The sequence below is a fragment of the Mustela putorius genome, unplaced genomic scaffold (genome assembly GCF_011764305.1).
Source record: "Mustela putorius furo isolate JIRA1106 unplaced genomic scaffold, ASM1176430v1.1 tig00000765_pilon_pilon_pilon, whole genome shotgun sequence".
NCBI classification, from domain to species: domain Eukaryota; kingdom Metazoa; phylum Chordata; class Mammalia; order Carnivora; family Mustelidae; genus Mustela; species Mustela putorius.
Genome location: NW_025421470.1, coordinates 1,960,927 through 1,978,066, shown reverse-complemented (window position 1 = coordinate 1,978,066; position 17,140 = coordinate 1,960,927). Strand labels below are relative to the sequence as shown.

General features: G+C 66.4%; 1 protein-coding gene across 1 annotated transcript; it reads right to left on the bottom strand.

Annotated features, from left to right (window-relative positions):
• Positions 1–1,325: 1,325 nt before the first annotated feature.
• On the bottom strand, positions 1,326–15,906 carry DNMT3L (DNA methyltransferase 3 like). Its single transcript, XM_045084548.1, is given in 13 exon segments — positions 1,326–1,659; positions 1,662–1,798; positions 3,718–3,803; positions 6,366–6,505; positions 7,131–7,206; positions 9,480–9,568; positions 10,591–10,675; positions 12,920–13,091; positions 13,985–14,097; positions 14,175–14,254; positions 14,972–15,016; positions 15,252–15,451; positions 15,707–15,906. Coding segments are annotated over 13 exon segments (1,488 nt in total). The 3' UTR covers positions 1,326–1,594.
• Positions 15,907–17,140: the final 1,234 nt, after the last annotated feature.

Below are 17,140 nucleotides of genomic sequence, written 5' to 3'. Positions count from 1 at the left end.
CAATCTTCCCATCTGATGTCACCGTATCGGCAGCAGCCTTTCTGGCCACAGAAGGTGACATTCACAAGCTCCAGGGATCAGGACAGGGACACCTTTTGGGGTCTGTGGGTGGGGAGGGGGTTCGCCAGAGTCCACAGGCCGTCTGCCGGAGAGGGCCCTGCTCAGAGGTCCACCTGTTCCCCTCAGGCCTTCTCGGGTGGGCAGAGGCCCGCTGTGTCAGGCCCCTGGGCCGCTGTAACAAGACAGCACACACTGGTGGCTACTGAATGGTGGAGACGTGTGGCCCACAGCTCTGGAAGCTGCAAGTCCCAGGCCTGGGGCCGGCCGAGCGGGTGACAGTCCTCCTCCTGGCCACACACCTGTCGCGCACCCTCACGTGGTGTCCCCATGTGGCGTCCCCCTACAGCACGGGGGGCAGGGAACCACTCTGCGCCTCTTTGATGAGGCCACTCGTCCCATTCCCAAGTCACCGCCCCAAACATGTCCTGACACCACCGTCCTGGGGGTTCGGACTTCAGCGTACGACTTGGTGGGGTGGCACAGACCTGCAGACCGCCTGCCGCCACGTCGTGAAAGGTCATCTGTTCCATTCAGGGCCCACCAATTTAAACATAACCTCATCCAAAAACACCTTCACGGAAACACCCAGAATAACATTGGAGCAAATATCTGGGCCCCGTGGCCCAGCCGAGTCGGAACATAAAATTAATCCTTACCACGAATATTCTACTTCAAGATATTTTTTTAAAAAGATCTTCAGGAGGTCCAATTTTAGCCCCGCTTTTCCTCTGCAAGGTGTGCACGTGGCTCCCAGCACCGGCATGGGCCCCGGGGGCTCGTCGCCCCTGCCCCGACGCCCGGGACAAGCTGTCTGTTACCATCTAATCTGTATCCCTGGGGGATTCCCAGGCTCATCGGGAAAGATCACTTTGGGGTTCCTTATGTGTGACTTGAAGCCAGCTCTGCGACCGGACGGGGTGCGCAGGGGTCCCGCCTTCTGCGAGCAAGTCCCTCTCGTGCGAGGGGCCCCAGCGGGCTTGTGCCTCGGGCTCGGATCTGGCCTCTGAGCGCCCTGCTCTGTCCTGTCCGTGCTCCCTTTGCTTGCCAAGTGTAACATTCTGCGATTTCCTGCGGCTATCGTCAGGCTGGGTGGTTTTCACGATCACGGCCTACGGCGGTCACGTGCCAGCATGGCCAAGGGCACCGAGGGAGCGCAGGCCACGCCCACTCAGGACTACGGGTCCGCTCATCTCCCCCGACCCCAGACCCGCCCCGTCCCAGAGGATACAGTCGAGGCCGGCCTTCCACACAGAAACACAAGAATGTGACCCATAACCAGCACGATAAATATATTTTTAACTTCTCAACCGGCACACAGAAACATTTTCAGCAGCAAACATGCTTCGCAAGGGTCGGGGGCTGGGAACGTCACCCCCCCACCACCACCTCGGAGAAGGGCACCGCAAGGCTGGGTCCTCATCACCACACCCAAAGGGAAGACACGTCTGTGGCAACCTTGGAAAATCCAAAATCAAGCAAACAGAATAATAATTTGAAAGGAAAAAAGAAACAATGTAAGGAAAGTTGCCTGGTTCTAACGAACGTCTTTTTTCTTCATAGTAAAATAAATCATTTCTAAAGAGGAAGTGAGTTCTGTTGAAAATACTTGAAATATTCTCTCAGGGGGAGAAAACAATTCTTCACCAGCTTGGCCGGTCCCGGGCCTGGGGGCTTTGTCTTCTGCCTGTCCGGAGCCAGCAGGGACAGTTCGTCGTGGGAAGCCAGGGCCGAGTGCCTGCTGCCAGGGGGAGAGGGCGGATCATTTCCACCCCCAGCTGCCCACGGCCCTGGGGACCAGAGCGGGGGGGGGGGTAGCCGGCGGGGGTGGCAGCACATGGGGAAGTTGCTGGGGCCCGTCCTGCTAGACGACCCAGAGGTCTCCAAGAGAAGCCCTGGCCCTTCTCCCGGGACTCTCCCAGCCAGCGGTAGACGATGAGCCGTCCTGGCGGTCGGGGACGAGATGGCACCCCCTGCCGCCCCCCCCCCAGGGAGGAGCTGGGACCCTGGCCCCAGCTCTGCAGGTCCACTTCCCGTGGGAAGAGGCCATCGCGGAGGGAACCACGCAGAAGAAAGGGCAGGACCCAGTGGGCAAAGTTGGGCAAACTGTGCTGCGTGGCATTCCCGGGGAACCCCTGTCCCCGAGAGCCGAGCCATATGGAGCAGGTCCTCGAGGGTCCTGCGGCTGCGGGCGCTGGAGGCCCTGCATGTGGGGCCGGCCTCGGGGGAGACGCACACCGCCCGCCTTGCAGTTTGAGCAGACGGCGGGGCTCACGGCTTCCAGACGCCGCAGCCGGCCCCCCACCCTGCGCCCGGTCTCGGGCTCCCAGGCACCCCACCGCAGTCGGGGAACTCCTCTGGGTTAACTTTGGGGATTAAGGGCGCGAATGAGGAGCCAGAAACACAAGTGCCAGTCCCAGTCCCCTCCCCAGATGCTTCCCCGGGGCAGCCCCCCCACCTCCCGTCCAAGGGACGACCCTGGCTGTCGGCAAAATGCTTCCACTTGCAGCGAGCGAGCGTGAGGCTGTCGCGTCTCCCCGGAGACAACGTGAGCCTGAGGGAAAGCGTCGTGTGAAGACGCTGCTTCCAGCTTTGCCTCTGGGAACCAGGAGCCCCAGTGCTTCCCTGGGCACCTGCATCTCCCTGGCCCCCGACTGCCGCCCCCAAGGCGGGGAAGAGAGGGAAGCTGCTGAGAGCGCGGGCGGGGCAGAAGGGGCGGCCTGACGGTCGTGGCGGTCAAGGCTCAGAAAACGTGCGGACGCTGCTTCCCCTGGGCTCCGCCTAAACTCTGAACCCGGTGTGGGTCTGGCGAGTGCCGGGCCGGGCGGGCTCTGCCGTGAGCACCTGCCGGGGCGTGCCGGCATTGGGAGGCGGGTGGACAGAAGTGTCCAGAAGCTGTCGGGAAAAGACACGACTTCGCTTGGATCCTGTCAACGTCGGCTCAACACCAGGGCAGGAGCCACAGGCATGGGGTTGGGGGAGGGGCTGCCGCGTCCTTAGGGGCTCTGGGGCACAGGAGCGGGAGGGCAGGCGGTCCTGGGAGCAGAAAGCTGTCGGAGCAGTGGGGCTGGGGGGAGCAGGAGTGTGGGGATGGGGGGGCTGCCAGGCAGACGAGACGTTTATGGGAAAGAACCGTCCTGAGAATGTTCTGGCGACGGGGGAGGGGCACGGGGGCCAGAGCCTGGCGTGTTTGAGGGACTGTTGTTCAGCACAGCCCAGAAATGCATCGTGGGTGAGGCTGCGTGAGCGAGAAAGTGTGAGTGAGCGTGTGCAGGGGTGTGGATGAGCGTGCGCACGTGTGGGGCGTGCAGGGCAGGGCGCAGCTTCAAAGGGCTGCGGGGAGGCGCTCGTGGCCAGGTGACGGGTGTCTGGGAGCAGGGACTGTCTTCCCGGGACTCGGGGAAGCCCCACAAAGCCCCGCGGGGAGAAGCCCGGACAGGCCCCGCGCCAGCAGCTGGGGAGAGCCCCCCGTGTGGGAGTGGTTGTTCCTGGCCTGGATTTGCCCTGAATTTGGGGCGTGGACCTAAGGCCCGCCAGACCCAGCCCCTGGCCTGGACACGGAGGCCACCCGGGCAGGGCTCTGTGTTCCTTTGGTGAAACCCACGCCGCGCCAGTGCCCCCCAAGCCCCCCTCCCACGGGCCGTGGAACACACAGGGAACCTTCTCACAGCCGGGATGTTGCTCCACACGTGCACGGCGTCCTGGACGGCTTGGCCACAGACGTCCTGGAGGGTCACGGGGTCAGCCTGTGGGGTGGGAATGTCGGCTGGGGAATCGGGGATGACCTCTGGCCCCCACGGTGCCGGCAGGCCTCAGCCTCCCTGGGCACCAGGTCGGGCCCTCCTGACTGTGTCTCCGGCTACCGCGCTCGTGTGTCACTTCTGTTTCCCTTTATGACCTCATGAGGGAAAGAGGCTGAGATCGTGTCGTAGAACTTCTCTCGGGTGGACTTCCCATTTCTCGTTCCCCGGGGTCGCAGGCGCGGGATCCCCCCCGCTCCAGCACAGAGGAAGACCGCCCTGCGGGACAGTGACATCCGCGGTCTTGCTGCCAAAGCTGTTTTGCTTCGGAAAGATAAAAGGCTTTGCCGGGAGAAACGAGTTTTCTGAAAGGCTGGCCTCGGGAGCCGAGGGGGCTGCCTGGTTCCTGGAGCCCCTGAAGCATGGGGTGGGGGTGGGAGGGAGACGGACCCTCCACCAACAGGAGGGGGAGCCACGGGGGGGGGGCACCAAGGAGAAACTGAGGCAGGAAGCCCCTTGGTCCCTGACACCCAGCAGGACACAGGCTGAGTCGGCCCGTGAGCACCGTTCCCAAGCCCGTCGCTGTGGACACACGGGCGGCCTCCTGCACACACAGGCCCGGCGGGGAGAGACACGCAGTGACTGCCTGTTCCGCAGGGACAGATGTTTCTTGGTTTGTCCCCCAGAACCCACCACCGGGACCTGCCCGGGTGGCCGGGGAATGAGGCTCGTGAGCAGCCCCGGGAGCCCGGTTCTCTACAACACGTGGTCAGGCCTCCGGGTCAGAGCCGGCCCTTCCGCTCTGGACACCGAGGCCTACGAATCCGTCTCACATCCTCTCCCGCTCCGGGCAGGGCTGGCCGCCCAGGACGGAATCCCCGACGGGAGGCAGACACACAGCCCGGCCTCCTGGAGGACGTGGAGACACGAGAACGTGGAAATGCCGCGCTCCAAACTGCACGTAGGTGAGCAAACGTTTAACCTCAGACCCCGTCACAGGCCCTAGAAACACGGCCCTTCCGGGGACAGTCAGTGGAAGTCTCCGCTGTGGAGAGGACGCCCCGCCTGGGCCTGTCAGTGGGGACCCACCCTGGGTGTCTCCACGGGCCCCCGCTGAGAGGGCTGGGTGTCGTCCGCCCCCGATCGCCTCGTCCTTGTCTGTCGCCCCGACTACCGTCACCGACGTGCACGTGCCGTGCCCCGCCTGTGTCTGCGGGGTTCTGGGACGAAGCTTTCTCTCCTTTGGAAGCCGGCAGGCGGCTGTTGTGAATGTTTGTGCAGAACACCGGTCACCCGCCGGGCGAAAACACACGGTACCACGTGCGGCACGTCGAGGTCTCCCCACCCCGGCAGGAACGCGCGTGCACGGCAAGACGGGGGTGTTAGAGAAAACACGGGGCGCGGGGAGCGCGGGACCCATCTCTGGGACAGGCAGACCCCGACCGGGTGTCCCGCCAACGCCACGCTCCGACAGCGTCCGGCAGGCACTGCACCGCGAGGCAAGGGCAGGGCCCCGCAGGTGTGACGTCGGACGAGATGACTGCTCTCTGCAGAGGACCGGCCCAGACGCCCAGAAAGTCTGACCGAGTTGGCCAGAAACCACCGTGATCCTCTAGGTGACGCGATGAGGCCGCAGAGCCGAAGGAGCCGGACGGACAGCGCCGTAAGTCGCGCACACATCCGAACCCGCCAGATGGCAAGGCCGAAGGTCCAGAAAATCTCGGGGGGACCCAGGCCCCCACACAGCAGGACTGCAAGGAAGAGTGCGCACCCCCCGTGGGCCCGTGTCTCCGCGGGGGGCCGGGGGCCGGGCCTGCCCCACAGGCAGAGGGTTGCCGCCGTGAGGATGATAGCCCTTGGCGCACACACGCCCCCCCGGGTCCGTCCCACAGACGCCCCCACACGCCCTGCATCAGTTCTTTTTTGCGACTGAGCCAAGTAAAGCCACAAAACACGCCGTTGAAGCGGCAAACGAGGGGGCCGGTCCGCAGCGGAGGGGCTCGGAGGGGCTGGCTCGGGAGAAAGCCTCCGCAGATCGGAGGCATTGCGTAAAGCGCCCCCGAGGTAGCCAGGCGAGGGGACAGGGCCCGGTGGCCGGGAGCTTTCCGCTGTGAGTGTGGGGGGGTCGTCCTGAGAGGCGACGCCAGGCCCCAAAGGTGTCCTGTCCCAGGGCGTCAGTGCCGGGAGGGCCCTGGCCAGGGGAGCCCAGGGCGGCCCCTCTCAGGGTCAGAATTCAGGAGGGCAGAGAGAACACCCAAGGCTGTCGGCGCCCAGAGGCCGAAGGCACGTGCGGTTCTGTGCATGTGTGCGGCGTGTGCCCGCGTGCCCGGCGTACGGAGGTGTTTCTGGGCACGGACGGGAGCCCCACGCTGGCATGTGCGGAAGGAAGTGCAGGAACCACGGGCTGTGGGACGCCCCCCAAGGCCACAGCAGGGTCTGTGCCTCGGGAGAGCAGTGGGCCCTCCTGAGCCCCGAGAAGGAGAGGCTCCGGGTGGGGCCGTGAGCCCTGCTGTCCCCGGGGAGGCCACCCTGACCCGCCCGGACGCCCTCCCGGACTGCGGCTCGTACCTCCAGGAAGCGAGTGGCTACGTGCCGGTCATCTTGGCTCAGCACCAGATTGTCCACAAACATCCAGAAGAAGGGCCGCCGGCTGCCCGGGCTGGGCCTGGCGTACTGCAGGACGCGGCGGAACTGGAACAGGTACCACGCTGTGGGGTGTGCAGGGGTGGCTGCCGGTGAGGGGGTGCGGTGGAGGGGGAGGCTAGGGGGTTGGGGGAGGGTGCACAGGTGTGGGGAGGGGGTGCTGAGGGGCTGGGGAGGCAGGGGTGACTGTGGGAAGGCCATTCCGGTGTGGCTGGCCTGGCCCGGGCCCCCACGTGCTCCCCAGGGCAGGCCTGTCCCCTCCAGAGTGACTGGGCCTCAAGGGCCCTGGGGTCTGTGTGTCCCGGGCGCCGACCCCAGCCTCCCCCAGCGCGCCGGCATCAGGAAAGGGCCGAGGCATGTAAAGCAGCGCAGGGCAAGAAGTGCCTGTGAGCAAAGAGCTTGTCTGTGTCTCCCCGAGAATGCATCCCGCAGAGCACGGGAGACAGAGACAGGACACACAGCAGGTGGGGCCCGGGCAGCTTCTGGGGTGACAGATTCCCCACCACCACTGTCCGGTGCCGTGTGGCTTCCCGGGGCTCAAACCCAACAGACCGTACCCCCCACGGGGGCAGGCTGCTCATGCGGGGGAGGCCCGGGGACGGCTGTGTGTAGGAACGCAGGCTGCTGGCGCTCCGGTGCAGGACGGTGGACACCGGAGGGCTGTGACGCGGGCGGGCCGCCGTGTCTTACCTGGCGGGTGGTCGCAGGCCTGGCCGATGGGGGGTGTGGCGCCGTACACGAGGTCAAACGGGCCCCACGCTTCCACCTGCCGGAGACGGGCACACTGCCGATGGCCGCGCGGGACAGCCCTGTCCTGCCACAGGCTCGCAGAGCCCAAGAGCCCCCACAGCAGCGGGCACCCCGTGTGTCCAGGTGGGTGACTTGCGATGAGGTCGAGACCCCACAGGACCCCGGTGGGACAGTGAGGCCCACCAGGTCAGACTTGCCACGGTGGCTCTTGGTGGCCCCGGCCTCGGGGACACGCGGAGCCCAGCCTCTGTCCTCTGAGGAGAGGCCAGCACCCCGCAGGGCACGTGGGGTCTGAGCTGACCTCTCTGCGTCTTACAGAGCTGCCCCGGGAAGGTCGGCACAGGGACTGGCTGGGATTCATACGGATTCTGTGCGCGCCTGACGTGACAGCCGGTGGCCCGGAGCTGACCGCTGGCCACCACCTTCCCCGCCGGCCGTCAGCAGCCTCAGCGGCCCTGCAGGCTCACGGAAAAAGACAAAATCCACCTCCGCTCACACCCGGGCAGACAACAGAAGGACGCTCTTCGACCACAGGGACCCAACGACCCCTCTCCCGGGCCGGAGGGATTCCCGCTGACAGTTCTAGGCTCTGTCATTCTACTAAATAAATTCGTGGGAGACCCAGATACCTGACGACTGGATTTCCGACTGCCCTGAGCTGCTAACCAAGAGCCACATCCCATGATTTGCTCCTAACCCTTGTGTCCCCTCCAGCCAGTCCCCGTGTCCCCCCCAGGGGGCGTCTGGCCGCTGGGCTCAGGGACGGCCCGGGTGTCTGCACAGAAGAGAGGGCATCAGGGCGAGAAGCCGAGTGTGGGCTGACGGTCCCCACAGTCAGCCGCTCGCCCCCAGAACCGGGGGCCGCGAAGTTTTGCACGGAGAAAAACCGAGTCTAAACGAGGCCCCCCAGGCCCCCCGCAGCTGCCGGCCCCCTCCAGCCTGGACCGGAGCCCCCATCCGGGAAAGCCGCAGCAGGTGCAGGTGCGGACCGCCGCGCCCCACCTCTAGGAGGGGCTGCCAACAGCCTGGCCCGCGTCACGGGCCTCGCGAGAGGAAGTGAGGCCGGAGGGGCGGCGTGGGGTGCTGAGGGACGCCACGCACCCCTGAGCCGGGCTTGCTGGAACAGGTGTCCCTGGGGCTACGGAGAGAACACAGGTTTCCAGTACTGCGTCAGGAACGCTGCCACACGTCCCTGATCGCAGGCGTCACGGGACTATCGATGAGGTCTGCCACAGAAGACGGGGGTCCCGCCTTGTTCCTAACCGCGGGGAAGGCGGGTGTCCGCGAGCTTAGCTGAGGGGCAGGGAGATGCCCCGGGCAGGGGAGGCCTCGTGTCACCAGCCTGTCCCACGCCCTGTCTTACCCTTGAGGGAGGACCTTGCCCTGGGGTCTGGGAGAAGCATCACGCAGGGTCGGGCTCCAGAAAGGCCCCACGGGGGTTCTTTGAAAGGGGATGGGGCGAGGGCAGACGGGGGGTCTTGGAGGAGGCCCATGGGCATGGCGTTTAAGGGTGTGGGGCTCCGGTGTGCCCCACGAAGAGGCCGCACCAGCTTTGGGGCAGGGGGGCCCGGGATGCAACAAAGCTGCCCGGCTTCCCCAGGCGCAGCCAGAGAGGAGGGACAGCCCCTCGGACCACCAGCTCCAGGCCCGACGGGGGGCAGAGCCGTGGGGCAGGGAGAGCACAACCCCACGTGGGCCCCTCCTCGTGGCCGGCCGCCCCCTTCAGCAGCCGGCACTCCCGGCCTGGACGCCCTGCCCACGGCTGGTGGCTCTCAGCCACCTCTCCTGCACCAGAGACGGACAGACCAGGTCCTCCTGCCCCGGGGCCACCAGGGGAAGCTGCCCAGCCACCTCCCGTCAGCTGCAAAGGGCTGCTGGCAGAGCTGGGGCCTCCTGAGTCATCTCAAGGCACTTCCTCCCAGGCCGCTGCCCCAGCCAGCAAGAGACAGCCTTCGAGGGAGCCAGAACATTCCATCACTGCGTTCGCAGAGTGCCCCCAGCGACGAACTGCTGGGTTCCAGAATTTCCCTGAGACCCCAGGCGGGGCTGGAGCCCACTGCCTGGGCCGCGCTGTCCCTGGTGCCGGGAGTGGTCCCTGGGATCTCCGCGCCTCGGTGGAGACGGGCCCACAGCTCCGCTCTGGACTGTGGGCAGCGTGGGGCCCACGAACACGGCCCTCTCCTCTCTCCCCTGCCTTGGGGTGCAATCCCTGCCACCCGCCGCCCCCACCCCCGGATCTCCCGCACACTGCGCTCGTCCCGGCGCTGGGCGCCACGCGGCAGCGCTTACGTCCTTCCTCACGACATCTGTGACATCGTCCAGGTGCTTCAGTCCCCCCGGGGCGGAGCCGCTCTCCAGGAAGCCCAGACTCACGAGCTCTGCGCGGGGAGACAAGAGGAGGGCGCGGAAGGGCCGGTGCGTGACCCCCGCCGTGGAAAACGGCCAATGGCTAATCCGAAAACACGAGCAAACGCTCGCTGGTTCGCGAGCTGACGGGGGCTGAGGATGACGCCGTGTGCGACGCTACAGGCCAAGCCAGCAACCCCCCCGGTGCTGACGTAAGAAAGTCAAGGGATTTGTTGCAAAACCAGGCCTTCTGGGGCTGTGGTGTCGGGCTCTGGCTTAGGAAACCCGCCAGGCCGTGGTGTTCCTGCTGATGTCACCCGGCCAGCTGTGGGACACGTGGGCGTGGTGGCAGGAGCCCTCGGCCTGGGCTGGGAAGAGGAATCCAGAAAGGATCTCACCGACTAGACCAAGGGAAGCAGCCTCGGGGTGGGCAGGCCGGGGCGGTGACTCCCGGCTCCTCCTCCAGCCGCTGCGGCCGCTGCCCGCTCTGGCCACAGGCCCCTGGTCCGAGCGTGGTGCCCACGGGCCGCCTTGGCCGCAGTGCGCAAGGCCGAGCACAGGGCCCGGAATGGAATGAATGAATCTCCCGATTCCATTTGACCAGAGACTAAGAACTGTTTTCATGGGTTCCTCTTATGTCTACTGGGCCCAGAAGAGTCCAGAGGATTTCCAAAGGCACCAGCAGGAGGGGGTCAGTGCAGGGACCAGGGGGCGGGGGCAGGACCCCCAGCAAGGCTGGAAGGCGTCGCATGGCCGGCAAGCTGGGGGTGTGTGTAGAGAGGGAGAGCTTGGCAGCCCTGTGGGGCGGTCAGGCACGCGGCGAGGTCGGAGTGGACCTCGTGTTCGGTGGCCGTGGGCAGGCCGCGGCCGGTGGGCCCCTCTAGGAGGACCGCCTGGGCCCACTTCGGGACATTTCACACCAACGCTCGCCTCCTGCGTGTTGGCTCCCAGGAGGGAGCCCCGGGGTCCTCACCCGCCCGCCTGCCGCCTGACCCTCAGGGAACATTCTCGGGTCCGTCCCCAGGGAAGGACCTACAGGCCTCACTCCACTCACCTCTCCTGATGTCCCCAAAGAGGGACAGCACCCGAACTGGCTCTCTCTTCCACACGGGCACCGTTTTATACGTCTCCAGCGAATTCTATTAAAAACACAATTCTCGGGGTGACGGCTGCAGAGCCCGTGAGGCACGAGGAGAAGTCTTTCTGGTCCTGCAGAGGCATTTCCCGACCGAGGGAGATACCCCTGAACGCGCCTCCCGGCCAGGCTGGCCCTGCCCCCACCCCAGGTGCCCTCCCTGGCTGAGGCCCCCAGCCCCGAACCCCCCCTCCCGCCGGGTCATCTTGAGCGTGGAGAAGGCAGGAGCGAGGGGCTTTTCCTGGCTGCGGAAGAGGGAAAGTGGATCCCGAGAGGAAGCACTTCCTCTGGGCTTCTGGGGGGATCCTGAGTATGACAGTGGGATTCCCCGACTTCTCTCCTTCCCCACGTGGGCTCGCCAGGTGGTCCCCGAGCCACGGGGCAGCTCTGCGAGCTCCCAGCTGAGGACAAAGGACAGGAGAGCTCGCGGAGGACGCCCACCTGCCCCTTCCAGGATGCCCCCTTGTGCATCAAACACCCCAGGGCCCCTGCCTCCAGGAGGATGCACTTGGGGGTTCCGGTGCCCCACGAACAGGGCATCAAGCTGCCGTCTGGCAGAGCCCAGGCCTGAGCAGGCGACCCCGAGCCACGCGGGGAAGGGTCTGCGCCGGGGCTGGAGCCGATGGGTGGGGGCTGGCGAGTTCGGAGGTGAGGTGCGTGTGAGGAGGGCAGTGGACCCTGGGGGCGTCCTGGTCCCCTGCTGCAGCTGTGGGGGTGGGGAGCTCCTTCCTCCTGCCCCCACCCAGCCTGAAACCACTTCTGTCACCAACTCCAGTTCCTTTCTGAGGGGAACTTCCTGCAGCTGACAAGCGTGCTGTCGGCCCCACGGGGACCGACGACACTGATGGGGCGGGGAGAGGTTCTACTAGGATCGCGTGCACTTCTGTTTCCAAGAAGCACCATAAGGCCCGTCGGGCGTGGAGCACAAGCTGTCCCTTCCCCCGGGCAGAGCCAGGTGCCTGACAGGCCCACCCGGTGCCAGGTGACCAGCAAAGAGGTGCGGGTGTTCCCAGAAATGTTGTGGCCGAGCAGCTGGGTAAGGGTGCCCCGGGCCAGCCCCGGGTCCCAGGATAGAGGGGAGCCCGCGGAGAGAGGGAAGCACCCCAGGGTCGGCACAGCTCTCTCCCAGCCTGCTGGCACCCCCAGCCCTGCCCGTGAGACGGTGGCTCTGGCACATCCTGGGGGGCGGTGGGCAGCCCCGTCACCCCACCTGCTTCCCACCACACAGCAGCCGCCCCAGAAAGCCCACTCCACGGAGCTGGGGGTCTGCCCTCTTCCCACGTCCACGGGGTGAGACCTGCTGCCTGAGAAGACTCTGCCCAACCTCCAGAAGGATCTGGAGGCTGGGGGGGAGCCGGAGGCTGGGGAAGCTGGAGGGGTGCCCAGTTTTGACAGATCTGGGTGTGGGTCGCTTGCTGTCCCCGCTTGCTCCCCCAGAGTGACCACGCTTCCGTCCTAGCTTCCTGGGGCTGCCGTAACATGAAATACAAGCTGCGGCCTAAAACCACTCCTGTGCGTTTGCTCTGGAGACCCAGAAGCCCCAAGTCCGGGTGCAGCTGGTCTGGCTCCATCCCGGGACTCCGAGGGAAGTCCTCCTGCCCAGCGTCCCTGTGCCGGCAAGAGCTCTTTGGCTCTCCCGGGGTCACACGGCTGGCTTCCCTCTGGGTATCTCCATCCCTGTCTCCTGTGACACCTGTCAGTGCCTTGCAGGGGCTCCCCAAGCAGGATGACCTCACCCGGAGACCTAGAGCTAAATCGCGCCCACACAGACCCCAGTTCCAACATGGGCCCCCGTCCCAGGAACCACGGGCTAGGACTCGGAAGACGTGGCTCAACTCACTCGGATGAACCCACAGCTCCGGCCTAGCGCACGGCTCCTGGCCTCCACCCTCTAGAGGTCCCGCGTCCATGCCCTGTGTCCATGACCCGTCTGTGCCCCGCTGTGCTCCGTCCCTGCCTATGCGGGCCGCCTCGGGGTTTGCTCCCACTTGCCGGACTCGGGGCGCACCTCTGCCGAGCCCCAGTCCCCCCCTGCCGCGAACGCTCACTCCCTGCTTGGAAGAAGCGCGTCCGCCAGACCCCGGCAGGAAAATGAGGCAACAGCATTTGCTTCAAGCCTGTTTCATCATCGGCTCTCAGAGCCGCTGGTAGCAGAGAAACGTGACAGTCAGGGCCCCGCGCTTCGCCATCAGTCCTGGAAGCCCAGTCCCCCCCCCACCCCCACCCCTGCCCCCTCGCTGCCCCTCACCGACTCCCGGTCACAGAAGGCCTTCAGCCCATCCCGCCACTTCTGCCGCCTCTGCAGGAGCCCGCTGCGGGGGAAGGGCAGGCACAGGAAGCACACCCAGTTGCTCATGGCCTGCACCCTCCCCGACGTCCCGGGGCCCACCAGCGTGTCCACGCACTCGAAGCAGTAGCATCTAGAGGCAAACGGTCACAGTCACGGACGCGGCCTTCCCTCGGCCACCGGGCAGCCGGGAGCCGGCTCTGGCTTCAGAGTGAGGGAGAAGCCACCCTCATGCTCCCGGGGGGCAGGGGTGAGAATAAGCTGTCCCCCGGAACGGGGCCCAGTCCCTCCCAGGAGCCCAGAGGAACAGGAGCGAGCGTCTGCAGAAGACAGCGGTGTGGGGGGTGAGCTGCGATTTTCCGGCAGATTCCGCAGGATCCGCTCTGGCTGCGGGGAGTCAGGGTCTCCCAGCCCAGCTGAGGGTGAGGACACCAGCCGGAGGTGTGAGGGAGATGCAAGTACAGTGGCCCGGGGCGGGGGGGGGGACCGCAGCTGGGGCGCGGGCGGCCCCTGCCTGGCCCGGAGCCTGACCGCCTGTCCCCGGGGAGCGGGTGTGCGTCACTTCCCTACTCATGACTGAGCTTGCCGCACGCCTTGGCACTGATAACAGTGAGGAGGAAAATCGGGGACGCAGATCTCCCGACACCCCCTGCCCCCCACCCCCCCGTCAAGGCTCCACACCAAACAGGACACTGGGGTGGAGATGGAAATCATCTTGGGGGCATGTGCCCCCACACTCCGGCTGAGGCGCCCAGAGGCTGGGCGAGCCCTAGATGGTGGGCAGGGGCTCACCGTCCTGCCCTCCCGCCGGCTCTGAGCACCCCCCAGGCCGAGGCGTCCTCCGGGCACTGAGGTCCTACTGCCCTCCCAGCAACCCGTCACCAGGGCTGAGCCCCGCGCCTGCTCTGAGCCACTTGCTGCGCAGAGGCCCCCCTCCCCGGGCTGAGCCCCCTCTGAGCCCCCCCACAGAGCCACACCTCCCGCCACCACCCCCCCCGCCCCCCCGAGTCCCGCCCCCAGCCGCACCGGGTGCAGTCGGGGTTCTCGCAGATGAGCAGGGTCTCCCCGGAGCAGCAGATGGAGCAGTAGGACTGGTACCCGTCATCGTCGTACAGGAAGAGACAGTCCAGAAACTTGTCCTTGGAGAGGGCAGAGCTGGGCTGGCACCTCCCGGCCCCGAGGCCCCCAGCAAGGCCCCCCTCGGCTCCCCGCGTACCTTGCAGGGGGCGCACATGCCGCCCTCAAACAACGGGTGCCGCGTGTGCACCTGGAAGCTCCCGCAGCAGATGCACACGTCTGAGGGCCCGGCGTCGCATCGGGGGTCGTGGCACCGGCAATCAAGCGACACACTCAGCAACACGGCGGAACACAAGGAGGGACAGGAGCCCCTGCTCCCGGCTCGGGGACTTGGCCTGGCCACTGCTCCGGCCCCCCCCCCACCGTGCACACTCCCCTCTCGGAGTCCCAGCTGGCTTCTCGGGTGTGGGTTCTTTTGTTTGCAAAGATTGATAAACGGACCCTAAAGTGCATATGGGGGTGTGCGTGGCTCCGTGGGTCAGGGACTGACGCCTGATTTGGGCTTGGGTCGGGTCACGACCTCAGAGTGACCGCCTCGGGCTCTGTGCTGGGCCGCGCTAGGCACCAGTAGGCTTCAGATGCCCGCGCTGGCTCTCTCCAGTGAAGAAATCTTTAGAAAATTCAAATGGAAACACAAATCCACAGAAAAACAAAGGAGATTCACGCCTGCCTAATGCTGGAAAGGGGAGGCAGTACCCCAGGTGGGGTCCGGGGTTTCTTTTGGGGGGAATGAAAAGTGAAGTGAAAATCTCCACTGTGGGGAAGGCTGCGTGACTCTGGGACTACACTTGGAGACGCTGGAATGAAGCTCTGGGGCCCTGGGGTGGGTGCGGGGAGAGGGGCAGGACCCCCACCACGGCCACGGCCTTCTCCGAGACGCTGAGCAAGGCCGGCCGCGGCGGGCTGACCCGGCCCTCTCCCCCCGCCGGGGCTCACCTTCTATGTCCCTCTGGTTCACCCTGACTTCATACGCAAGGAGCTCTGAGAAACGAAACAAGAAGAGGGCCGGTCCCTCTCCGGCCTTCCTCTCCTGCAAACCTGGCCAAGGGTCACAGGGTGACCTGATCTCACGGCAACTGAGGGGCGGCGGGGGGCGGAGGGTGCCGCCCCGCCTCTGCCAGGCATGTGAATATTCCAGAAGCCTGGTACCTTACACATGGCCCAGGCCCGGGGCTGGCATCCTCGGGGAGGGACCGGTACTGGAAAGAGCCCTCACCTCTGCAGGGCGCCGGGGAAGCCGGTGCGGACGGCTCGCTGGAGCCCACCACGATCACATCCGTGCTCTGCTCTGCGTCCGGCTCCAGGACCGGGACTGGGACAACCACACGGAGACCCCGCGGGAGACGGGCCCGGACGGAGGGAGAAGACGGCCGGTGGGCCTCTGCCTGAGAACCCTGGCTCCCCCGGGGGACGCACCTGATCACCCAGCTTGAGCCCCCCTACACTGCTGCCTACCCCTCCTGATCCAGCACCTTGGGCCAGGAAGACCTGTGGGGAGCGCCAATCATGCCCCGAGGCCGGGTGTGTCCCCTGTGGGCTGTCCCTCCTGGCCCAGAGCCCCCCGCCACTGTGTAGGGCCTGCTGGGCTTCTCTCCACAAAGGGGAGGGCAGGGGGCCTGGGGTGGCCTGGAGGGCCCCAGGTCCACCCCCAGCTGTGGGTCCCTCCCACACCGCCGTGCTCTCTCCTCCCACAGGGTCCCCCAGACCCGTCCTGTGGTCTCCCCCGTGACACCCCCAGCGCAGGAGGCCCGAAGCAGTCGGAAGGGCTCACGGATTTCGCAGGTGGCCTGCCAGGGCTCCTCGGGGGGCAGCTCGGGGTCGGAGCGGCCCAGGGCCTCCACACTCGGGGTCCCCTCGGGCGAGAGAGCCATGACACCGTGACAAGGGGCTTCCCAGAAAACGCCTGCGGGCCAAGAACAGGGGGCCAGGGGTGTGGACCGGCAGGAGAGAACTGGGGTGGGGGTGCGCAGGGCTCCCGCGTGACGCCTGACTGCGGGGGCGGGGGCGGGGCGGCGGGGGCGTGAGGAAACCCTCCGTGCCAGGGGGTGCTGCGTGGAAGGGTGAGGGGCTCAGGCGGGCTCTCATAGTGGGGGGGGGGTTGGGGTGCGTGGGGGAGGGGGAGGGCCGCCCGCAGGATGGGCGGGGTTAAGAGCCACTTCTGTGAGGAGGTTTAGGGTGTGGGAGGAGGGGGCGGAGCTGGGTGGGGGAGGGTGCTGGGGGCGGGGCTGGGGTGGAGGCGGGGCTCCCGCAGGGGAGGGCAGGGGGCAAGGGTCAGGGTGAGGGAGTTCTGGGCTGGCTTGGGTAGCTGGGGGGTCGCTTCCAGAGTGGGGCTGAGGAAGAAGGGGCCGGGGGCATTTACTGCTGGGATGGGCCCAGAGACAGCGGGTGGGGGCCGTAGTTGGGAGGGGGACACCTTTGGGCCCTCTGGGGACTCCGCAGGGGCCCAGCCTCAGGCTGGGCAGATGTTGGGGTGATGCCGGGGGAGGGGCAGTGACTCCCTTTCCCCCAGCTTGGATGTGGGCCCGGTGACTTTCCGGCGAGGAGTGCAGAATGGTGGGGGGTAAGTGTGCACGGACCCCCTCCGCTGGGTGGCCGGCTTGACTTCCTCAGTGACCGGAGGGTTAGGGTTAGACCCGCTCTGGGGTCTTCCTCCCAACAGCCCACGGGCTCCAATCGCTTGACCTGTGAGAGCATCGCGGAAGATTCCAGTAGAGGGACTTTCTGCAAGGTCCCGCCCAGGCGTTCTCCAAACCGCCAAGGTCCTCAGCAGAGGCTAAGGATGTCCACAGCATGGTGACAGCCCAGAGGAGCCCGGGGACACCTGCAGCTGAAATGTCCCACGGGGTCTTGGGAGGGAAAAGGACGTGAGGGAAACCGAGGACACGGGAGTGCACCGCGGCCGGTCGCGTGGGTGACTGTCAGCCGCTGGTCCGCGGGGACAGACCTCCACCTGCCAGGCTGTCCCCCGATGACAGAGGATAACGCGGCAGCTGTGCAGTCTGGGAAGCCGGGACTGCGAGCTCGGCCAGCTGACTGTACAGGTAAAAGCGCGGAACTTGCTGGCATTATTCCGTTGTTCAGCAACGCGGCGGCGTCAGCTGTCGT